The sequence below is a fragment of the Neovison vison genome, chromosome 9 (assembly GCF_020171115.1).
Source record: "Neovison vison isolate M4711 chromosome 9, ASM_NN_V1, whole genome shotgun sequence".
Classification (NCBI taxonomy): domain Eukaryota; kingdom Metazoa; phylum Chordata; class Mammalia; order Carnivora; family Mustelidae; genus Neogale; species Neogale vison.
The window spans coordinates 9,683,249-9,709,030 of NC_058099.1; the positions used below are offsets into that span (position 1 = coordinate 9,683,249).

At 39.6% G+C, this 25,782-nt stretch overlaps 1 protein-coding gene across 4 annotated transcripts in view; it reads right to left on the minus strand.

Annotated features, from left to right (window-relative positions):
- The window catches only part of GAPVD1 (GTPase activating protein and VPS9 domains 1), a 74,770-nt gene that overhangs the window by 35,388 nt on the left and 13,600 nt on the right, over positions 1–25,782 (minus strand). For all 4 annotated transcript variants that reach the window (XM_044264910.1, XM_044264907.1, XM_044264909.1 and 1 more), the window contains exons 2-6: positions 7,994–8,211; positions 5,851–6,694; positions 2,226–2,312; positions 482–616; positions 147–336 (exon numbers count right to left, since the gene is read on the minus strand). In XM_044264910.1, coding sequence (XP_044120845.1) covers positions 147–336; positions 482–616; positions 2,226–2,312; positions 5,851–6,694; positions 7,994–8,178 — 1,441 coding nt within the window. In that variant the 5' untranslated portion in view covers positions 8,179–8,211. The remainder of the gene's footprint in view (positions 1–146; positions 337–481; positions 617–2,225; positions 2,313–5,850; positions 6,695–7,993; positions 8,212–25,782) is intronic.

Below are 25,782 nucleotides of genomic sequence, written 5' to 3' on the forward strand. Positions count from 1 at the left end.
TAAAAATTATATTGGTATCAGCAAACACAAAGAGAAAGGCTTTCCCAAATTATTTAAAACCATATTCCAAAACACTGAGCAGTAATAAAGGCCAATTAAAAACACTAAATTTAAGGGAAAGCCCGAATATGAGAAATGCTCTTTACCTATAGGCAATCGATTCTTTTTATTTGCCGGAGTGGTTGCTGGAGACAGCTGAGGAGTATTATACGGGGTCATTTCCAAACTGCTGCTTTTTCCCGGCTTTGCCTGGGGCAGGTTTGCCAATAAATTGTCAAGAGCCATCCTATCTTCTCTCAGTTGATCTCCAGACATCACACTCTTCATAAAATTCACCTGGCAAAGGTAAAAGGACATTAGCTAGTGAGATCCATTTTTCAAACACAGTATCTATGTCTCACACAATGTACTCATCTATGACTCTGCCCATGCTTAGATAAATGACTTTTGAGAAAATCCTATTAAAGAATAAGGCCATTACCAGAGTAATAAGCTGACTATACGTTATATAAACCACAGTTCTGCTCAATCCTTCCAGAAGATTAACGGAGGACATTGGAGGGGTCTCCACTGCACGGCCCCCAATCACAACATCAAGAAAGGCAGCAACACAGCTCTGTTAAACAGGAAAAGATCACAATGAAATATTTCCTCTTTTAAATAAGGGAACAAAGTTTCTAATTAAGGTAGACAAGCACACAAAAAGTTTTTCTTCTTGAAAATTATATTAAACCCAACGAACGATGAAAAAATTAAATTCTTTTTGAATTGACACAGAATTGTCTCCATGAAATTCTGGTACATGAAACAAACATGACACAGAACAGTCCACACTACCCTACCATTTGTGAAAAGAGGGGGCTGGGGTGACTGGGAAAACATATGTAAGAATTTGCTTGTATACATATAAACCTCTTGAAGAAAACATGAAAAACTGAGAACATAAAGAACCTTCTGGGGAGGAAATAAAGGTTAGAGATCAGAGGTGAAGTGGAATTTCACTATATAACCTCTGAATTTTAAATAAGGCTGAATATACAAACTACTCAAATATGATTAAAATCTAATTTAACTGAATAATGCCATAAAACATATTTATGAAATACACTTGAAATTATATAATTATTACTGATTTGCTTTAGTGCTTTTTTTAAACTAAACTATCTATTTATTTAAAGATTTATTCATCCATTTTAGAGAGAGCGAGTGTATGCACGAGCACACACACGCACTCAGTGGGGAGGGACAGAAGGAGAGAAACAAAGAGAGAATCTAAAGCAGACTCCCAGCTGAGCGCAGAGCCTGACCTGGGCCAATCTCAGGACCCTAAGACCATGATCCAAACAGAATCCAAGAGTCAGACACTCAACCAAATGAGCAACCTTATTTATTTAAGACTTTTTTTTTTTAAAGTAATCTCTACACCCGGCAAACATGGGCAGCTCATCAGACTCCTCATTTCTGCTCTGGTAAGGATCTTGAGGTCACAGAATTGAGCACCATGTGGGGCTCTGCACTTAGCATGGAGTCTGCTTGAAATTCTTTCCCCCTCCCTCTCTCTCTGCTCCTCCCTCAGCCTGCATGTGCATGCTCCCTCTCTCTAAAATAAATAAATGAATAAATAAAATATTTAAAGTAATCTCTGCATCCTACGTGGGGCTGGAACTCTAACCCTGAGATCAAGAATTGCGTGTTCTACCAACTGAGCAAGCCAGGCTCCTTATCAAATTTTTAAAATAAAATAATCTTAATCGGGACACCTGGGTGGCGCAGTTGGTTGAACGACTGCCTCCGGCTCAGGGCGTGATCCTGGAGTCCCGGAGTCCCGGGATCGAGTCCCACATCAGGCTCCCAGCTCCATGGGGAGTCTGCTTCGCTCTCTGACCTTCTCCTCGCTCATTCTCTCTCTCACTGTCTCTCTCTCTCAAATAAATAAAATAAAATCTTTAAAAAAAAAAAATCTTAATAGCTCTTTGGCTCTCATTACAGTGACATCTCCTCAACAGTTTAACAAGTAAGAATTAGTAATCTTTACTGACATCTTCCTTTAAATGCTACTAATCCAACACTGTATTCTCTATAGCTATACTAAGCGTAACTGAAAAGAATATTTAGTTTATTCTCATAAAATAAAGGACAAGACTTAATAAAGACAACAGTTAAGTTAACTAATACTTTGGGAATATTTTCTATAAACGGTATTTCTCATGAGATAGTATTCTTACTTTGTCAAATTTTCCAAGGCTGCTCTTTGTCCGGGGATCTCCCTCTTCAGAGCCGGTCATTGCCAACTGCTGCAAAAGGCGGCCAACCTGCAACCCAAAGCAGTGGTCGGGAGATGTGGGCTATAGATACTTACAAATCGTTCTCTATGAAAGTGCTTTCATTCTAGTCTAAAAAGCTGTTTCATAATAATAGTTATACCATCTGACCAGGCATGCAAAGTAGGGTCCCAAATTAAATGTGTATCTTCTCTATCAGCTTTTACTATATTTAGATGAAGAGTCATAGACAATAGAAAATTTTACTTTAACATTACATTGACGATATAAAATAAAAATAAAACACCTTTGTTTCTGATATTATACTTTTCATACATTTAGATATTTTAAAATTCACTTGCAAAACTTGATTCAAATTATCTAAATGAAGTTAATATTAAGTACATCATTTCCCTTTAGAGTTCACAAAATACTTAAGGTAGAATTTTTTTTCTAGATTTATTTTTTTTTTAAAAGATTTTATTTATTTACTTGAGAGAGAGAGAGAGAGTGAGAGAGAGCATGAGCGAGGAGAAGGTCAGAGAGCGAAGCAGACTCCCCATGGAGCTGGGAGCCTGATGTGGGACTCGATCCCGGGACTCCAGGATCACGACCTGAGCCGAAGGCAGTCGTCCAACCAACTGAGCCACCCAGGCGTCCCTTTTTTCTAGATTTAAAAAATCCTACTGAACAGAGCTGCTTGGAAAGTAAATGTTAATTCACACAGCAGGTTCCTTACTGGTAAAAGAGAACTGTTAATTTACTCTTACTTTTTTCCTTATGATTTATTTATTTATTGCAGAGGAGGCAGACGGGACAGAGGGAGAGAGAATCTCATGCAGACTCCCCACTCAGCATCCCCAACATGGGGCTCCACCTGATAAACCTAAGATAATGACCTGAGCCAAAATTAAGAGTTGGATGCTTATCGACTGAGCCACCCAGGCAACCCTAATCTACTCTCTTTAAAGACACTTTGGGGGAAGCTAATACCATACAGTATCATCTTAATATCTGGTATAATTCTCTTTTTTATTCATTTTTACAATAAGTGATTCAATCTCTACTGGAGTGATAAAAATAAAAACCTAGAACTACACTATATTAAGAATAAATTTAGTGTTTCATAGATGATAAAAATATTTTAGTTTTACTTCAGGGATTTTTATATAGTTAATTGCTAAACATAACATAACAGAAATGACCATGGGGAAAAAAAGCTTGTCATTAAAAAAAAAAAATCATCCAAAGATATATTCTAAATAAACTCAGTTTTTTCTTCATAGTATTTCTGGGGGACAGGATACAATTAAAAGATTCCCTTAAGAAATAATAACATGGGGCACCTGGGTGGCTCAGCTGGTTGGGGGACTGCCTTTGGCTCAGGTCGTAATTCCAGAGTCCCAGGATCGAGTCTCGCATTGGGCTTCAAACTCTGTGGGGAGTCTGTTTTTCCCTCTGGCCTTCTCCCCTCTCATGCTCTCTCTCAAATAAAAATAAATAAAATCTTCAAAAAAGAAAAAAGAAATAATAACATGGAGGTGCATGAGTGGCTTAGTCAGTTAAGCATCTGACTCTTGATTTCGGCTTAGTTCATATCTCAGGGTTGTGAGATCCAGCCCTATGTCAGGCTCTATACTGGGCATGGAGCATGCTTAGGATTCTCTTTCTCGCCCCCTCCCTCCGCCCCTTCCCCCCCTCAAAAATAAATAAATGAATAAATAAATAAATAACAAGATTTCAGTAGTTCTCATGGTAAAGGAGAAAAAACTGCTAACATAAATCCAAAACTCCTCTTCCTGGAACTCTGAGGACCAGAAGAATTTCAATTTCAAAATTTAAAGATTTTAGAAAGGTTGATTAGTGCACAGATGTAACATAGGCAAGTATTTTTTTTTTTTTTAAAGATTTTATTTATTTATTTGACAGAGAGAAATCACAAGTAGATGGAGAGGCAGGCAGAGAGAGAGAGGGAAGCAGGCTCCCTGTGAGCAGAGAGCCCGATGCGGGGACTCGATCCCAGGACCCTGAGATCATGACCTGAGCCGAAGGCAGCGGCTTAACCCACTGAGCCACCCAGGTGCCCCGTAACATAGGCAAGTATTAAGGGAAGCATCCTGTAATCAAATGTATTCACATTTCTGCAGCAAAACCTGAGTATTCATTAGCCCTAAAAGAAATAACTAGCAGTGATAAACAGTCTCATGTTAGTTTAGGTCATGTTTTGCTACCAAACAATGTATAAAAGATAAAGCATAAATATTTTCAATCACCCTGGTTTTGAAATCATGGTAAAGAGATGGTGGCCCTGTTCTAGAAAATCTAATCAACTAGGGGTGCCTGGGTAGTTAAGTTGGTTAAGTGTCTGCCCTCAGAGTCCCAGGATCAAGCCACACAGCAGGCTCCCTGCTCCGCAGGAAGTCTCTTCTTCTGTTCCTCCCCCAACTTGTGCTCTCACACTCTCTTTCTCAAATAAAAAAAAGAAAAGAAAAGAGTAAAAACTAACACAAGGGGCACTTGGATGGCTCAGTCGGTTAGGAGTCCAACTCTTGGTTTTGGCTCAGGTAATGATCTCAGAGTCCTGGGATCAGGCCCCATATTGGGATCCAAGCTCAGTGGGGAGTCTGCTCGAGGATTTCTCTCCTTCTCCTGCCCCTTCCCTCACTCTCCCTTTCTCTTTAAAATAAATAAATAAATCTTTACACAGGAAAAACTAACAAAATATATTTTTTAGGACTGTATTTGTTTGACAGAGAGAGAGAGAGAGCGAGCACAAGCATAAGCAGGTAGAGTAGCAGGCAGAGGGACAGGGAGAAGCAGGCTCCCTGCAGGCAGAAAGTCCAATGCGGGGCTTGATCCCAGAACCCTGAGGGATCATGACCTGAGCCAAAGGCAGAGGCTTACCAGACTGAGACACCCAGGTGCCCCCAAAACTAATATTTTATGACAATGGTATTTTTAATCCCAATTTAACTGCTTTTCTTTCTTTTTTAAAATTTATTTCAGAGAGAGAAAGAGAGAGTGAGTGAGTGTGTGTGTGTGTGTGTGTGTGCACATAAGGGGGTGGGGGGAGGGCAAAGGAAGAGACTCTCAAGCAGATGCCCCACTGAGAGTGGAATTAGACCGTGGAGACAAAAGCAGGGCTCCATCCTACAACCCTGAGATCATGACCTGAGCTGAAACCAAGAGTGGGACACTCAACTGACTGAACCACCTAGGTGCCTCGCAACTGCTTTTATTTCTTAAGAAGCAAATATTTAGGGGCGTCTGGGTGGACTCAGTCGTTAAGTATCTGCCTTCTGCTCAGGTCATGATCCCAGGGTCCTGGGACAGAGCCCCACATCAGGATTCCTGCTCGGCGGGAAGCCTGCTTCTCCCTCTCCCACTGCCCCCTGTGTTCCCTCTCATGCTGTGTCACTGTCAAATAAATAAATAAAAATCTTAAAAAAAAAAAAAGAAAGAAAGAAATATTTAAGCCAGTTTAAGGAAACAGAATAGTAAGAATGTAAACATATTGCCATCGTATTTTGTTCACACCCCACTACTCACTCAACTGACTTTCAACTGAATGCCACATTAAAAAGCGTACCTGCATCAGATTAAATCTTGCTACCTCATTAATAGGAGCATCAGAAATTATTCCATACTGTTCTGGATTGACAACTGCGGGACAAATGAAGCAGGCCAAGAGGAGATCAGTACACATTGCCCTGACCTCCCCAACTTCCAGTCTGTCTACACAGGAGAGGGTTTTGTACATCTGTGACACAATCCACCTCAAACTATGTGGAAAGCAGTACGTGTTCTGTTTGAGATAACCAATAAACTTGTTCACCAGAGCCACCAGTTTGGCCTCATTGGAATCCACCATCTCTTGAACCTTTTGCCTGAACCTCTCTGAGCCTTTCTCTCCAAAGAGCTTTTCCTGTTGTAATGGGGAGAACCTATCGATCAGCTTGTTGGGATCTGTCTCCAGGTGGTCTTCATCTTCAACAAGCAGCTGCATGATTGGCTCATGTAAAGTGGCTGTGAGGAAAAGTTTGGCGGAAAACAGTCCTTCAGAAAAAAGTTTAAATAAGATGCTGAAGGCACAGGTTCCTCTCCTCAAAAGTCGCCTGGGGTTGTCACTTTCTTTAAGTTCAAATTCAATCAAGTATCTCAAAACCTGAAGGAGGTAGCTTTCATCTTCTTGCATGATGCAGTTGCCATAAAGGGAGGTAAAAACTGTGTATATAACACTTTGTGTGTTCTCCTGATTCAGTTTCTCCCCAGCAACCAAAGAGGAGGCAATAAGACGAGGATTTTCCCTTAATCGACTCAAGAATTCTCCATAAGCAGTCTCCTGAAATCCCAATTGCTTGTATCCATCAACAAACTGTGTATCTTCCAAAATCTTGGCATGTTGGCAACATTCAGCAGGGGAAGCTTCAGCACTAAAAAATGAGCAAAAAAGCAAAACAATAAAAATCAATAACAATACTATGGTACCACTGAAACGTGGAAATGTAGACTGATTATAGTCCTAGTAATGAGATCATTCCGAACTGCTCAAATCTTTCAGCCGACCAACATCTGAACATGCGAAGAAAGGAGAAAACCGAAAAGTACAAAGGAGGACAAATTCCTCCTAGTTCATCAGGTTCAATGGAAAATATAAAAAAATAACCATTATTCTGATTTCTGTTATGAAAGATCAGCCCTGCTTTTTTTCAGCTTCACATAAATGGAATCATACTTTTCTGCATCTGCCTCGTTTTCTCAAATTTATACCTCACCACCACTCTTCTTAGAGCTAAAAACTGGTTCCTGAAGCAACAGAGTAAGATATGAACACAGTGAAAAAGAGGTTTCTAAAAGCGAGAGGTAGATATACAGGAAGATATACAGAATCAAAACATGGAAATACACACAGTTGACCCTTGAACAATGTGGGGATTAGGTGCACTGACCTGCCTGTGCAGTGGAAAATCCTTGCATAACTTTTGACTCCCCAAACATTTAACTGCTAACAGACTTCTGTTGACCAGAAGCCTTACAGATAATATACTCGATTAACACATATTTCATATATATATTATAAACAGTATTCTTACAATAAAGTAAGCTAGACAAAAGAAAATATTGTTAAGAAAATCATAAGAGAAAAATACATTTATAGTATTCTATCGAAAAAATCCCTGTATAAGTGGACCCACAGGGTCAAATCAGTGTTTAAGGGCCAACTGTATATTAAATAATACCAGGAGAAAAGGGGTGCCTGACGGGCTGTACTGGTGCAGCATATGACCCTTGATCTCAGGGTTGTTTGAGCCCCATGTTGGGTGTAGAGATTACTCAAAAAAATTTTTTAATCTTAATATAATAATAATAATAGAAAAGTAGAGGGGCGCCTGGCTGGTTCGTGGGTAGAGCATGTGACTCTTGATCTCAGGGTCATGAGTTCAAGCCCCACATTGGGTGTGGAGCCTACTTAGAAAAAAACACAAGATAATTTACTCTCAGCAAAATAAAAGGTTATCATACAAAGATACAAAATTAAGTGGTGTGGTACAAAATATTAATGCTTAAGTTATCATTCTCTAAAAAAGCCTTAATTAACAGACAAAATAGGCAAAGACTCACCTTAATGTTGATTCAAACTATCTGAAAGCATGCACTTTGTTGGAAATAGATTCATTTATTTATAGTTAGCACAGAAAAAATTAAACATCTCAAAACCTGTTTTTTTTTACCTGGTTATGATAAGCCGATCCAAATTAATTCTCTGTTGCTTAGCAATCCATGCTGTACGATACAACTTTTCAGCTGTCTTAAGGACATCTGCATTGAGCCTCTGAATGAGCTGTTTCTCAGAGTTCACATATAAGCGTTCCTGCTTAAGGTGATGGGCCAAGGTGTGAATATCCAGCTTCACCATCTTCAAATGTGGAGAAGGTACAAAGGCTGATCACTAAGAGTAAAAAGGTTTAAAAACTTAGACTGTTTTTCCAAAATCAAAAGGGATAAGAGAATACATTAAGAATTAGGGTACATTTAGTACTATGATTAACTCTAATTTTAAAATAATCTAGATATTTTTTGCAGAAGCATTACAGGTTCAGGATAGAAAAACTGGTAAATACAGTTAAGGGGGGGAAAAAAAGCTCCTAGTAATAAGGCCACTGCTCAGAGACAGCCACAGTAAAAATGTGTGTACTTCCTTCAAGTCTAGTATCTATTTATTAGCACTAGAGTTTCTTTGACTGCTCCCTTTTACACTGCCATCAGTCAACTTAACCTGTTGACTTGATCTTCAAAATACATCTCCAATCTACTTCTCACCACGTTCATCATCCTCTCTCATCCAAAGGTCTATAACCACTTCATAACCGATCGCCCTGCTTCCTTTCTTGTACTACTTGAGTCTGTTCTCTACATAGCGTAGAGTATCCTTTAAACTTAAGTTAGATCCCCTTATTTCCTTACTAGAAACCATTCAAAGGTTTATATTACATTTAGAATGAAATCTAAAGGTCCTACATGATCTGCCCCTGGCTACTTCTCCAACCTCATCTCCTACCATTCTACCCTTGCTCACATAGCTCCAGACACACTGGCTTCCTTGCTTAAGAGGCCAAGCATGCCCCTTCCTCAAAGCTTCTTGCATTTGATGATCCCTCTGTCTGGAAGGCTGTTCCTCCAGGTATCTTTGCATGGCAAGTACCCTTACTTAACTCAGGTCTCTCTGTTCAAATGGCTACTTAAAAAGGCCTTCTCAGGTAACTCCTAAAATAGAAACTATCACTTCCTATTCCCTTTTCTGGCCTTTTTAAAAAGTACTTGCCTCTGTCTAGCATTATATTACAGATACCTCCTTGCTGTTCACTATGGTTAAAGTATGGCTCCCACACTAAAAGGTAAGGGCCACCAGGGAGGAGTATGGCTTCTCTGTTTTATTTACTCATAGCTGTAATTTCAGCGCTGAGCAGAGCACCTGATCCATAGCAAGAATGGAAAAAATATTTGCCAAAGGAATGAATGAAATCACACAAATCTTGTTTACCTAGTAGTTAAACAAACTGATAGAAATAGCACACATATTTTAAAGCATTGTTATTTAAGCTATACCTGTGAACCTAGAATGCCTGCCAGACCACACTTTTTTTTTTTTTTTAAGAGGTCCAACATGATCTGAGCTGAAGGCAAATGCTTAACTGACTGGGCCACCCAGGCACTCCTGTTTTTAGATATTTTTAAACTTTCTTATTTTAATGAACTACTGAAGACTAAGAACATAGATTTTACCACCTAACCTGAATCTTACTGCTTTCAAAACCACTTTCTTGGGGCACTTGGGTGGTGCTGTCAGTTGAGCACCCAGCTCTTGGTTTTGGCTCAAATCATGATATCAGGATCATGCGACAGAGCCCCAAGTCAGACACAGTACTCAGCTCAGAGTCTGCTTGCAACTCCCTCTCCCTCCTTTCAACTGTGCTCTCTCTTTCCCTCTAAAATAAATACATCTTTTAAAAAAACAACTTTTTTATACCTTATCAATTTCCTAGAAAACTATGTCAAGCCTTTATTCCAAATCACCAGTATCACGAAGGCCCTCATACTTCTCTCCTCTCAAAAGATAAAAGCATGGGCGCCTGGGTGGCTCAGCCAACTGAGCATCCAATTGATTTCAGCTCAGGTCATGGGATCAAGTCCCGTGACAGGCTGTGTGCTCAGTGTGGGGGTCTGCTCACCCCTCTCCCTCTGCTCCTCCCCATCTCTCTCTCAAGTAAATAAAAAAAAATTTTTTTTTTAAAGATGTAAGTATGTCCACTAAAATGATCTGTTAAGATAATAACAAAACCATGTGGGTACATTAAGAAAAATCAGTGACATACAGTATATAATCGTATTAATTCAATTTACCGAAAATTCATATATGACTTTACAGACTTCCATGTGGGAACTCTAACATCCTCTAGGGGCCTCTAAGTACACAGACGAAGAACTATTAAGTATTACAATTAATGGCAACAATAATGAAATGGGCTCTTAAAGATCTGAATGTTTCATTAATTCGTTCTGTTACTTTGGGCACATAAAGAATATTCTCTGAACCTCAGATTTTTTTCACCCATAAAATACAGACTCCATATCTATCTTTATTTTATCCCTGGTACAAGCAACATATTAGGTACTAGGAATAAAAAAAGGGATAAAACCTGTGTATCCTTAAGGACTTTCTAACCTAGCAGAATGAAGCAGACATGCAAGCAAATGGCTGTCCAAAAATGTTACGGGTATTATGCTAGAAGACTGTACAATGTAGATGGAGGGGGAAGAGAAGGAACCTGTATGGCACCTAGTCTTAAAAGGCAAGCTGGGGAGGGGATTGAGAAAATGAGTATTTGCCCGAGATAAAGAAGATGGTGGGTGGGGTAGAATTCTAGATATGGGGAGTCAACCAAGCAAAGGCACAGAGGTATGTAACAAAGAGTACAATTTAGACAGCTACCCATGGCTTGCTACAGTTTGGGGGATGGTGTCTGGGTGTTCGGTGAGGTGGGGGAAGGGAGGGAATGTGCATAATGAGAGATAAGGCTGCAGAGACCGACAGTATATAGAAGACAGAGTTAAGAAACTTGGACCTTACACTGTAGGTGATGGGAAAAGTTTTAAACAGGAAATGAGATTAAATTTTTATTTGGGAGCATAAACTCTGGCAGCGTTAAGGAAAGGATGAGCAGGTGAGTATGGGGCCAGAAGAGAGACTAAAATTATTGACAGGCAAGAAATGTGGTGGCAATCGAAAGAACAGGACAGGTTTGAGAAATGTTACAAGATAGAAATATAAGATTTTTGAACAACAAATGAGGGGGGAAAAAAAGGTAAAAGTTTCCAACTCTGGGAATAAGGGTGGGTGTGATATTAATTCACCACAGTTGAGTACTGTATGGGAAAATACTGAAAATGGTACCTTTACACACTTCATCTTCATAATATTCCTCTGAGATAAGTGCTCTGCAGCTAAGGAAACTGAGGCTCAGGGATATGAAGTAATTTGCCAAGGACCGTACAAGTGAGAGATGACAGAGCTAGTACACCATTATTATTACCCTGATCTCTACAAGAATGACTCAAAAATCCTGTGGTTACCCACAAGAATATCATATTTTTATGCTCAAGTATGTAGAAGAAGTGTTAGGATCTGCAACTTACTTATACATGGTTCAGCCAAAAAATGAGACTTTTAAAATGCAGCAAAATGTAAGCAACTGTTGAATCTGGGTGGAGGGTAGATAATAACCATCATACTACCCTTCAATAATTTCAGTTATGTCAGAAACTCTTCATAATGAAAAAATAGATTAAAATATTTTGGAAGGGGCGCCTGAGTGGCTCAGTGGGTTAAAGCCTCTGCCTTCAGCTTGGGTCATGATCCCAGGGTCCTGGATTCGAGCCCCACATTGGGCTCTCTGCTCAGCGGGAAGCAGGCGTCCCTTCCTCTCTCTCTGCCTGCCTCTCTACCTGCCTGTGATCTCTGCCTGTCAAATAAATAAATAAAATCTTTAAAAAAAAAAAAATTTGTTTTGGAAATTCTCAAACTGTGCCCTTCTTGCTTCTTTACTACAACTTAATTCAACAAACATATTACTGGGCTTGGCTGGAGCCTAGCCAGGTTCCCTAATCTCAAGGAGCTCACAGTCTAATTATAACCGAAATATTGTTCAAGATAGGACATATAAAATGTTTCCAAAGACACAGCAAAATATCAACCAATTTATACAATTTAGAAATTAAAACCTTCAAATATAGGTTCGCTTAAAAAATTAACACATGAAAGTAATGCTCCACCTAGTCTAAACAAGAATTCACCTTCTAAACCCTTTAATAGTCCCAAACATCTTCAAAAATATTTTGAATAAATCTAGACAAAACTTATTAAGCATTTTTTTCCTTTCATCAAGTTCAAGAATTATATGCTTTAATGCTTTTCTTTCTATAATTAGTTTGTCTTGAGTGCTGCCAAAAAAACAGGTAAAAACTTACCCTACAAAATAATACTTTAAAACATGATTATACAGGAATGGCTGGGTGGTTCAGTCAGTTAAGTGCCTCTCTCGCTCTCTCTTTTTTTAAAGATTTTATTTATTTATTTTCTTGACAGAGAGAGAAAGAGAGCACAAGCAGGGGAGAGGCAGAAGGAGAGAGAGAAGCAGGTTCCCTGCTGAGCAGGGAGTCAGGATGCAGGGCTCAATCCCAATCATGACCTGAGCCGAAGACGGCAGATGCCCAACTGACTGAGCACCCAGGTGCCCCCAATATCCGACTCTTGATTTCACCTTATGTCACGATCTCAGGATTGTGAGATTCAGCCCTGTGTCCAGCTCCACGCTGGGTGTGGAACCTGTTTAAAATTCTTGCTCTCCCTCTTTCTCTCCCCCTCCCCTAAAAAAAAAGTGTCAGTAAACCACTGGGTAAAATCCAAGAGATTAAAAATATAAATTAACTCTGACCTATATTTTCATCCACAGTTTACCTAAATTAAATTCATGTTCTAAGTACCATTTTATACATGTAGCACATGCCAAAGTATAATGATATTGTATCTCTATCTAGACTGTAAACACTGAAGGAAAGAATTCACCTTTGTGTCCTATCATAGCTAATGGCAGGTAAGAGCTCAAACATGTTAAATGAACTCAATTCAGGTAGCCCCAAGTCTACTGGCTCATACATTTTGATAAAATAATACCCCCACACAGGGCGCCTGGGTGGCTCAGTGGGTTAAGCCTCTGCCTTCGGCTCAGGTCAAGATCTCAGGGTCCTGGGACGGAGCCCCACACTGGGCTCTCTGCTCAGCAGGGAGCCTGCTTCTCCCTCTCTCTCTGCCTGCCTTTCTGCCTATTTAGGATCTCTCTCTCTGTCAAATAAATAAATAAAGACTTAAAAAATAATAATAATACTCCCACACACAAATAACAGGCACTCCTTAAAAACAACAGTTGGAGAAGAGGGTTTGAGAATGTAAAAGGCAAAGTCTATGAAGTTGTTCTGCCTTTCTGAGGCACCATTATAACACAATCATTATAGCTACTGGGAAACTGCTTAAATAAAATGTAGGCATAATAACTAAAAGTGGGGAAATTTCACCATACTGAACACAACAGCAAAGTACAAACATTTGCAAATAAGTTAGTTTCCTGAAAAGTAACAATGACAATATCAATACTGAACTAATACTAACAATACTCACACCAAGCTAACATTTATTTAGAACTTCATCATGCCAGGCACTGCTATTTTGTTCCTCACTGAATCCTTATAACCCTATGATGACTGTGCTCATTAACTTCATTTAACAGTTGAGAAAAGTGTTGACATACCTAGCAAGCAGCTACATCAAAATTCACAATGACTCAGTTCTGGTTCCAAAGCAGCCCTTGCTCTCAATTGACTAATCTAAACATTTTGTCAGTCACATCTACCTTAACTTCCAGTTCTGTTAATAACTGACTCCTTAAAGTTCCTTTTATCTACTGGTTTTACAGAACTTCATCTGGCTTCTAGTTACATCTATTTCACCTGAGTTTATGCTCAAATATCATTTAAAATATAGGGGTCTCCAAACCTTACCTCTTAGCTGAGCTTAAATTCTTTATTTCCTCTGTTATTTTTTTAAAGACTTTACTTATTTATTTATTTATTTATTTTAAGATTTTATTTAGTTATTTGAGAGAGAGAGACAGTGAGAGAGAGCATGAGAGGGGAGAAGGTCAGAGAGCGAAGCAGACTCCCCATGGAGCTGGGAGCCTGATGTGGGACTCGATCCCGGGACTCCAGGATCACGCCCTGAGCCGAAGGCAGTCGTCCAACCAACTGCGCCACCCAGGCGTCCCATTTACTTATTTGCTTATTTTGAGAGAGAGCACTAGCAGGGGGAGGGACAGAGGAAGAGAGAAAAGCAAACTCCGCACTAAGCGCGGAACCTGGCAGGGGGGCTTGATCTCACAACACTGAGATCAAGACCTGAGCCCAAATCAAAAGTTGGATGCTTAACCAACTGAGCCACCCAGACGCCCGTCCTCTATGATCTTAACATCAAAACAGAATCTTAGAATTGGAAAGACTGTTAAAAGCTATCTTCTCCTATCTATCTATCTATTTATTTATTTATTTAAGGATTTATTTATTTATTTGACAGACAGAGATCACAAGTAGGTAGAGAAGCAGGCAGAGAGAGAGGGAGGAAGCAGGCTCCCTGCTGAGCAGAGAGCCCGATGCGGGACTCGATCTCAGGACCCTGGGACCATGACCCAAGTCAAAGGCAGAGGCTTAACCCACTGAGCCACCCAGGTGTCCCTATCTTCTCCAATTTAATTCAAGTCAACAAATATTTTCTGAATGTCTTCCCTGTACCCAAGCACTAACAGCACAGGACAGAACAAAACAGAGACAGCCTCTGTCATTGCAAAGCTTAGTCAACTACGAAGCCAGGAGCAAGTAAACTGTAAATAACTACAAGTATATAAATGTGTGTGTGTGTACACGGACACACACACACACACTTGTGCTCTACTTTTTTCTTTACTTTGAATGAACCGCCCTTCTCTAGGTTAAAGCCAATCCTCACTTGATGCGGATTTCTTCCCTTCACATATACTTAAGAACATTACTGTAAAGATCCCAACTACCCTATCCCCCTCCCATCCACATTTCTTTTTTCTATGGATCATTCTCACCAATAAATAAACATGCTATTATTTTTCATCTTTTAAAAAAAAAAAAAAAAAAAAGAAAGAAAGAAAACTCTCTATGTCATGTCTTCCCTTCAACTTCCACCTCCATTTTTTGTCCCTCTCTTTACAAGAAAATTGTTTGAATGAGGTGTCTATAATCACTGTCTCCAGCTTCTCTCCTCTGATCCCCTCTTGAGCCCAAATCTTGGTTTGGGCCCAGGTTGGGATCTCCGGGTTGTGAGATCGAGCCCCACATCAGGCTACATGCTTAGTGTAGAGTCTGCTCTGCTTGAGTTTCTCTCTCCCTCTCCCTCTGTTCCTCTCCCCTGCTCTCTCTCAAATAATTTTTTAAAAATATATATACAGGGGCGCCTGGGTGGCTCAGTGAGTTAAAGCCTCTGCCTTCGGCTCGGGTCATGGTCCCAGGGTTCTGAGATCGAGCCCCGCATCGGGCTCTCTGCTCAGCGGGGGCCTGCTTCCTCCTCTCTCTCTGTCTGCCTCTCTGCCTGCTTGTGATCTCTGTCTGTCAAATAAATAAATAAATAAAATCTTTATTAAAAAAAAAAAATATATATATATATATAAACAAATAAGCACACTATAATCCAATGATACATTATCATTTCTCCTCTTCTTGACCTAACAGAAGGATCTAACATGATTGACCACTCTCCTTGAAACGCTTCCTTTGACTTTGGGACATTACACCCTCACAGTGTTCCTCCTGTCAGTCAGTCTCAGTCTCATTTGTTACTTCCCACTCATCTCCCTGACTTCAAAACACCGGAGTACCCTACCCTTAAACCCAGTCTTTAGACCTTTCCTTTTCTATCTTTACCCAGCACTAGGCAATCTCATTCCATCTCATGCCTTAAGAACCATCAAAATGCTGACAGCTCCCAAATTAGTTATCTCCAGACTTTACCTTTCTCCTAAATGCCAGATCCAAATTTGCAACTACCCACTCAACAGCTCCTGTGGGTTGTCTAACTGGCATCTCAAACTTAACATGTCCAAAACTGCACTCATCTCCCTCCACTCCCCCCAAGAAAAACCTCTTTAAATCCCAGGCTTCCCCATCTCAGTCAATGGTAATTCCATCTTTCCAACTGTTTAGGCAGAAAACTTTTCCGTCGTTCTCGACTTCCTTCTTTTTCTTACACCGATTATCAACTCCTGATGACTCTACCTCCAAAACACACCCAGAATATACCTACTTACCATCGTTTCTATTGCTAATTACCACGCTGGTCCAAAGTACCATATCTCTCAGCTGGGATCATTGCAACAGCCTCCTCATTTTGCTTCAGTCCTTGCTCCTATTCTACTCTCAACACAGGAGCCAGAATGACCCTATTAGCCCAAGTCAAATCATATCACACTTGTGCCAAAAATCCTCCAAAAGCTTCTTTTTTCAGTTCTCCATGGTCTGCCTCCACCTTCCTTACCTCTCTGATCTCACCTCTATAACCATAAGACCTTATAATTTGCCATTCAAACCAAGACACTACTAGGTAGGAGTGAAAGTGGGCACTATTAATAATATGTCATCAAGATTAAGAGATGCAAACAAGGGCATATAATCACTGTACTATTGGCCCCCCTTTCCTACTGCTCCATCTGCGTTCTCAGACTTGCCAGGTATACTTTCACCTCTGTACCTTCACACTTGGTCTCCACCCAAATCTCTTACTTCCTTTAGGACTTTTTACTCAAGAGTGGTCTTCTTCAAAAACATAAAAAGATGGAAAAGCATTCCATGCTCATGGATCGGAACAATAAACGTTGTTAAATGTTTATACTGCCCAGACCACCTATACTTTCAATGCCATCCCGATCAAAATTCTACCGACATTTTTCAAAATACTGGAGCAAATAATCCTAAAATTTATTTGGAATCGGAAAAGACCCCAATTGCTAAGGAAATATCGAAAAAGAAAAAGCTGGGGGCATCACATTGCCTGATTTCAAGCTTTACTACAAAGCTGTGATCACCAAGAGAGCATGGTACTGGCACAAAAACAGACACACAGACCAGTGGAACAGAGAGAGTCCAGATATGGACCTGCAACTCAACTAATCTTCGACAATGCAGGAAAAAATAATCCAGTGGAAAAAAGATAGCCTCTTCAATAAATGGTGCTGGGAAAATTGGACAGCTATGTATAGAAGAATGAAACTTGACCATTTTCTTACACCATTCACAAAGATAAATGGATAAAAGACCTCAACATGAGCCAGGAATCTATCAAAATCCTAGAGAAGAACATAGGCAGTAATAACCTCTTTGACATCAGCCACTATTTCTTTCAAGACACATCTCCAAAGGCAAAGGAAACTAAAGCAAAAACCAACTTTTGAGACTTCATCAAAATAAAAACCTTCTGCACAGAAAAGGAAATAGTCAACAAAACAAAGAGGCAACCCACGAAATGGGAGAAAATATTCACAAATGACACTACAGACAAATGGCTGATATCCAAGATCTATAGAGAACTCCTCAAACTCACACTCAAAAAACAATAATTACGTCAAAAAATGGGGAGAAGACATGAACAGACATTTCTCCAAAGAAGACATACAAATGGCTAACAGACGCATGAAAAAATGTTCATCATCACTAGCCTTTAGGGAGATTCAAATCAAAATCACACTAAGATACCACCTCACACCAGTTAGAATGGCCAGAATTAATAAGACAGGAAACAGTAAGTGTTGGAGAGGATATGGAGAAAGGGGAACCCTCTTACACTGTTGGTGGGAATGCAAGTTGGTGCAGCCACTTTGGAAAAGTGTGGAAATTCCTTAAGAAATTAAAAATAGAGCTACCCTATGACCCTGCAATTGCACTACTGGGTATTTATTTACCCCAAAGATACAGATGTAGTGAAAAGAAGGGCCATATGAACCCCAATGTTCATAGCAACAATGGCCATAATCGCCAAATTGTGGAAAGATCCAAGATGCCCTTCAACTGACAAATGGATAAAGAAGTTACAATCCATATATACAATGGAATATTAGGTCTCCATCAGAAGGGATTAATACCCAACTTTTGTATCAACATGGATGGAACTGGAGGAGATTATGCTAAGTGAAATAAGTCAAGCAGAGAAAGTCAATTATCTTAAGATTTCACTTGTGGAGCATAAGGAATAACATGGAGGACATTAAAAGAAGGAAAGGAAAAGTGAATTGGGGGAAATTGGAAGGGGAGATGAAGCATGAGAGACTGTGGACTCTGAGAGACAAACTGAGGGTACCGGAAGGGAAGAGGGGTGGGGGGATGGGTGAGCCTGGTGGTGGGTATTAAGGAAGACATGGAGCACTGGGTGTGGTGCATAAACAATGAATCTTGGAACACTGAAAAAAATAAAATTTAAAAAAAAAAGTGGTCTTCTTCAATGAGGTTTTCTTGGACACGTTATCTAAAATGTCAGCCCCTACCCTGTCACACATTCATATTCCCTCTCCACAGAAAGAGATATTTTTGCCTAATTTGTTCCCTGACAAATCTGCACTGACTAGAACAAAACCTGTCAAATCACAAGCATTCAGTCCATATTGGGTAAATAAATATATGAATGAATAAGAGGTATTTCAGTAACATACTCTAGTTAGAGATTTCATAACCAGAGTAGATATAACATAGGAAGAACAGGAATACAGTCTTTGGTGGATGAGAAAAGAAGAGGTGAACAGCATGAAACCATCATTAAATGTTAACTAAAATAACCACACAATACTGAAAACTTTAACAATAATACCTGGAAGGTTCATGAAAGGCTTAAAGGAAAAACAAAGGTGTTCAAATTCTTCGTTTATTCCTTACTTCACAGAAGACAGTTTCCAAACTCCTTAGCCTAATATTCAAGGACCAATCTTGCCTTAACCCACACTTCTACTCCTATCTCACAATTTTCCTATATAAAATCACTTGTTCCAGCTAAATCCGCCTTTTCATTTTTATTTTTAATTCACCTTCATAGTATTTTTTTAAGAATTTATTTATTTATTTATTTGACAGAAAAAGAGAGTGAGAGAGCACAAGCAGGGGGAGCAACAGAGAGGGAGAAGCAGGCTTCCCACTGAGCAAGGAACCCGATGTGGGACTCGATCCCACACCCCAAGATCACGACCTGAGCCAAAGGCAGCTGTTTAACCAAATGAGCCACCCAGGCACCCTAGTATTATATTCATTGTTATTTACATCAGACCTCATCTTAATTACTTACTTATTCTAATTTCCAAAGCCTGGCTCTATAAAACCTTCCTTCCCAACCATATAGTACGGCCCCAGTGATAAATTCCAACTCTGAACTCTTTTTTTTTTTTAAAGATTTTGTTTATTTATTTATTTGACAGACAGAGATCACAAGTAGGCAGAGAGGCAGGCAGAGAGAGAGGAGGAAGCAGGCTCCCTGCTGAGTAGAGAGCCTGATGCTGTGGGGCTAGACCCCGATGCTGTGGGGCTATACCCCAGGACCCTGGGATCATGACATGAGCAGAAGGCAGAGGCTTTAACCCACTGAGCCACCCAGGCGCCCCCAACTCTGAACTCTTAAAGCACTGCTTATCCATACTACTAATTTGAAACTTTTTATTTTTGTTTTCATTTTTGATGTCTGTATCCTGTCTTTCCAGCAAAAATGACAGGTCCCCTCAAAGGCTGAGAATATCTTTTAGATGGATGTAACCCTATTCCTGAATACCACAAGCACACAAAGAAGTGTTCATATATATTTGGTAACTGCATTGTCACAAGTTGCTCTGCAAAAAAGAACATAAGTAAAATAAAAGATTTTACATTAATATTAGGCACTAACATATCTAACAATAACAAACAATTTTTTCCTGAAATTTGCAAGCATTTTCCAAGGGAGATCATTTCTTTGTGTAGTCAAAAATTAGACTCTGAAAATCTGTAACTTCAGTTTCACTTACCACATTTTCTACAAAAATAAAATTCATTATAAACCATGCACATTAAACCAAATGTTAAGCTTTTCAACTCATGTTATGAAAACATATCAGTGAGAGAACAGTGGGAAGATTTTAGTTGCAGAAGTAAAGCACAATGGGTTTCTGTGTCTATGGTATAGAGCTGGGCCTGGCAGACTGTAACTATAGCTTATGGCCCAAATTCAGCTAGGGGCCTGATTCTATAAAGTTTTATTGGAACACAGCCATGCCTCTTGATTTGGCATGGCTATGTTCTATGTTCTATGTTCTATGGCTGTTTTCATGCTACATTGGCAGAGCTAAATAGTTGCCAGAGACTTCCAGAGTCCACATGGCCCCCAAAGCCTAAAATAGTTACTATCTGGCCCTTTACAGAAGAAGTTTGCCAATTCCTGATAAGAAGCATACCTAATCTGATGCAGAGCATAAAGAGGAAGAACAGCCTGAAATGTGTGACCTAGGACATATGCTCTAAGGAGGATACACATATTACAAATGCTAGCAACTATGCCTGAATGAACTCTTATGACTCAAGAGAAGGACTCTATACTAGGGGAAAGATGATTTCAAATGTTTTATGGAATGAGAATCATGTTTCATGTTTTTTCTCTGTTGAAGATTTCTAATTAAAGGGATCCCAAGATAATGATAGGTATCTAATGGTTCTACACTTTAACAGCTAGACTTCAAGTAAATAAATTAATCTAATAAATCCAGGAGTAATTTTGTGAGACAGTCCATATTATACGAGAGAAGACCACCTGCTACTTTCTCATTTTAGAGACTACATCAAACAACATAGCAAAAAGGACACCAAAACTGGGGTCAGAAGATCTGAGGCATTTAAGGCTGCGCTTTGACACCTACTGGCAGTGTTACCTACTGGCAGCTTAGTCACTTCACCTAAGCTTCTGTTTCCGCACCTTCAAAACTGGAGTGTCCTTGTCCCTCTCATATGCTAAGTTGTATAGTTCATATGAGGTGACTGGGAAGTGTAAATGACCACACAGTGCAAGACGTCGTTCTTCTTGTCAATTAAAAGGTGATGTCTATCATTTCAAGGGGACACAGCTCCATGTCCATCGCATAAGAGAACTAACCAAAATGAACCTCTCCACGAAACTAAGTGGGAAGCATTGAAGTCTTAACTAAACAGGTTAGACTACTTGCTAAGACTGTAGAAACTACACTTGTAAAAGGCTTATTAAAAGTGAAACTAAAGGCCAACAATCTTCAGCCTAAGAGAATTTTTAGCAACATAAATTCCACACGCAAGTGTGGCTTTAAAATTTGAGAACAAAGCATGCTTTGCAAATATGTTAATGTGCCTAATTTAAAAAGATCTGATTAAAAATTACAGAGGTAATGACAACTAAATATAATATGGGATCCTAGAACAGAAAGAGGACATCAGGTGAAAACCAAGGAAATCTAACATAAGCTTTAGTTAACAATGATGTGTCAACAGTGGTTCACTACTTGTAACAAATATACCCTGTTAATTTAAGATGTTAGTAGTAAGGGCAACTTGGTGCTGGGCATATACAGGAACTCCTTGTGTTATCCTCTCAGTTTTTCTGTAAATCTTAACCTGTTCTAAAAATAAATAAAGTATAATTTTTTAAAAATTACACAATACACTTCAAAGTCCAAGAATTCAATTTAGCAACTTTTTTTCAGTTAAAAAAAAAAGTATACTAACTTGAGAAAACGTTTGAACACGGTAATTTATCACAATCTTCAGCAACCACCGTCTAGAAAAAGGATTACCAGCTATCATATGATGTTCCAGAATCGGTTAACAGCTGGTAACACATTTTAGTGTTCATTTTTTTTTAAGATTTTATTTTTAAGTAACCTTTACACCCAGCGTGTGGCTTGAACTTACAACCCCGAGATCAAGAGTTGCATGCTCTTCCAACAGAGTCAGCCAGGTGCCCCGACATATTTTAGTGTTTAAACTATCACACTAAAAACATGTTCTGCCTCCATTTACTGTGATCAAAAATGAAACACGGATACTTCATAACAAAATTTCCACAGGCACATTACATTTTGTACTAATTCCTGGTCAAGTGAACCAAGGCAAATACACTTCCTAGCCAGAATGTTTAAGAAAAATCTGTTTTTACATTAGTTTCCATTTCATAGCAAACTCTCTTAAAAGGCATTATAAATAGCAATGGCTGAACTTGAAGAGAATTTTAACTGGTGGTAGTAAAATATATCCATGCTTAGGAAATTAAAAGAACAATAACTGGGGCGCCTGGGTGGCTCATTTGGTTAAGTGTCTGCCTTTGGCTCAGGTCATGATCTCAGGGTCCTGGGATGGAGTGCTGCAAGGGGCTCCTTGCTCAGCAGGGAGCCTGCTTCCCCCCTCTGCTTGCTGCTCCCACCCCCCCCGCATGTGCTCTCGCTCTCTCTCTGACAAATAAATTAATAAAATCTTTAAAAAAAAAAAAAAAAGGAAAGAAAGAAAGGTAAGAAAAGAAGAGCTACCACACATTTCAGGCTAGTCATGAACTCGGCACCGATCAGGGGCTTGAACACAGATATTCTCCTCTCATCTGTGTAACACCCCTGAAAGGCAGGTATTCTTTTTTTTTTTAATGTTTTACTTATTTATTTGTGAGAGAGAGCATGAGCGAGGAGAAGGTCAGAGGGAGAAGCAGACTCCCCACGGAGCTGGGAGCCCAATGTGGGACTCGATCCGGGGACTCCAGGATCATGACCCGAGCTGAAGGCAGTCGCTTAACCAACTGAGCTACCCAGGCGCCCAGGCAGGTATTCTTACCAACATTTCACAGGTGTGGAGAGGAAATTAAAGGATCTGCCCAGGTCAAGTTTGTTAACGGGCAAAGCTGAGAGCAGAATCCAAGTACATGTGGCTCACCAAGCTTTTACCACTATGCCATCTGAGTGCTTAATTCACAGTCAAGGCCACCTGTAATCACCCCAATCTTCGGAAAACTATTAATATGCGGGTCAGCATCTGGACGAGTCCCCCTTTCTTTGGAAGTTTCAAACTGTCTGACAAAGTCAGGTTTAGTTGGACTTCAAGACTAAATAAATAACCTATATTCCCTCAAATTCTATGAAAGATATGATACAACAAAGCTTAGAAAAAGTTACTGGAGATTAATTCCTTAAATCCCTCTTTTTCCATTTTCCAGCTCATCTCCCACCATTTCTTCACTTCCCCAAAAGCATACTACATACTGCATCCTAAAGTCGCCCAACAGGAGCAGATGCTAGTATACCGGCCCGAAAGGCCCACAGCTTCCTTATGTTCAAATGAACTCAGATTTATCCTTCAAGGCCCAGCCCCCAAATCTCTTCCCTCTGTGAAGCTCTAGGGGAACTGCTCCCACCAACAGAGTGAGTCCCTTCCTCCTTTATGACACTAAATAACAATGAACCACGAAGTAGGAAAGTTACTCCACTTTCTTTTTCTTTTCTTTTTTTGGAGCCCAGCATGTGGCCTAAACTCATGACCCTTGGATCAAGACATGAGTGGAGATAAAAAGTAGGATACATGACTGAATGAGGCACCTGGGCATCCCAAAAGCTACCCCATTTCAAGTCTCTTTTAGTCCTTCTATTTACATCATGGAGAAAATCTAAGCAAGGTGCCAATTTGTCTTCAACACTTCTCTAACACTTGGCTAATCTCTCTCTCTTTTTTTTTTTAAGATTTTATTTATTTATTTGACAGAGAGAGATCACAAGTAGGCAGAGAGGCAGAGAGAGAGGGGGAAACAGGCTCCCTGCTGAGCAGAGAGACCAATGTGGGACTCGATCCCAGGACCCCGAGATCATGACCTGAGCCGAAGGCAGCGGCTTAACCCACTGAGCCACCCAGGCGCCCCAATCCCTCCTTTTAATTAAAGGATAGCAGGCTTCAAACCCAGCAGCTTTTTAAAAAAAATTTATTTATTTATTTATTTAGAGAGACAGAGAGTGCAAGCCGGGAGAGGGACAGAGGGGGAGAGAGAGAATCTTAAGCAGCCTCCACATTCAGCACAAAACCCCAAGAGGGGCTTGATCTCAAGACCTTGAAACCATAACCTGAGCTGAAACCAAGAGCTGGACACTTAACTGAGCCACCCAGGTGCCCCAAACCCAGCAACTTCTGCAAGTAGTAGCTAGCTAGGTTTCATAACATTGCTTTGTTTTTACTATATTTAAGTTGCTTTTGAGGTGTTAGCCCTTCATTATGGTAATTACATAGAGCTTCTTGGTTTGTTTTTTTAAGGTTTTTATTTATTTATTTGACAGAGAGCAGGAGAGAGAACAGAAGAGAAAGAACAAGCAAGGGGAGCAGCGGAGGGAGAGGGAGAAGCAGACTCCCCGCTGAGGAGGGAGCCCGATGCAGGACCCCAGGATCATGACCTGAGCCAAAGGCAGAGGCTTAACTGACTAAACCACCCAGCTGGCCCAACATAAAGCTTCTTGAAAAATATTTTCAAATTGTGTCCACAAAAAAAAGACCAATAACAGTACAAGTAGCATGCAGATTTGGGAAAAATCATGATGTTACTCAAGAAGTAAGCATGGGAAACATTTTGATACTGATGCCTACACCCTGACAGAACTGCCAGTTACTTTTTCTGTTGTTCATTACATAGGAACAACAGTGCTTACATAATATTCATATTAACCTGATATGGCAAAAAAAGGACATGACTGCCAATTACTAATGACCTACCTGCCACAATGTTACCGCCTACATTTTATCAATCAAATATTTTAAATTTGAGGATTTATTTTAACTACCCACCACTTTTCAGGAATCCAACCAACCCATATGAGATAGATATCCCTTGCAAATAGGTTTTGTAAATATAAATAACCATCTTGAATTACAAGGATTTGTCTAAGCGTGTCCCCTTAGAAGATTTAACCTCCTTCAGTGCAGTAACAGTTTATTACTTATTTTATGTTTTATTAATTATATGACCTAAAAATCGTTAGGTATTAAAAAATAATGAACTCATTTCTTTCCGAAAAATGGACAGACAAGTACAGTAAGCTTACTACAATTCCTTCACTCATTCATTCAACAAATGTTTGTTAATCATCTAACAATGTGCTAGGAACTCATGAACAGGACGGGTAAGGTCTGCCCTTGAGGGGCCCGTGTTCTCATACTGTACATGATAATAACAATTTTGAACTGTTTCCACAAATCATATTTCTATATACCCTCTATTTAGAATCCTTTGCCCACTCTTGTAATTGGCCAGTTAAATCTCACTTAGGGATCGGAGCCTAGCTCAAACCAAGGAGCCTTTCCTGACCATTCTCATACTTTCTCATTTGGCCTCATCTCTATCACAGCATTTTATACTGTTAGCAACAAAATGTTGTTTTCTCAACAAAATTCCCTTCCCTGAAGTAGGGAGATAGTCATCTTGGTACCCCCACTCCTTAGCAGACAAACTGGTGTCTAGCAGTCTGATTTAATGTCTACATTTACATAAAGTTAATCAATAAAGGACTGAATGATAACGAGCAATGAGCTAGTTAGGAATCAGCCAAGCAACTTCTAACCAGTTCCAAAATGATTAAAGAACAGTAACTAAAGTTAAGCTGAAAATATCTACTATTTTTCTAACAGGCATACCTGAAATAATTATTACTGTACTAAAAAAGATATTTCCTCACACTTAAAAAATAACTACCACTAAGGAAAAAAAGGAAACAATGATACGTTAACATCTTCAGTTGGTATATTTGAAATAAGGGTAAAACATTGTAGGGAAAAAAAAGGACTTAGTACCAACTCTTCCTGGCACAAGAACAAGGAATGGAAATGCACCCTACCTTGAAATGCAAGTACT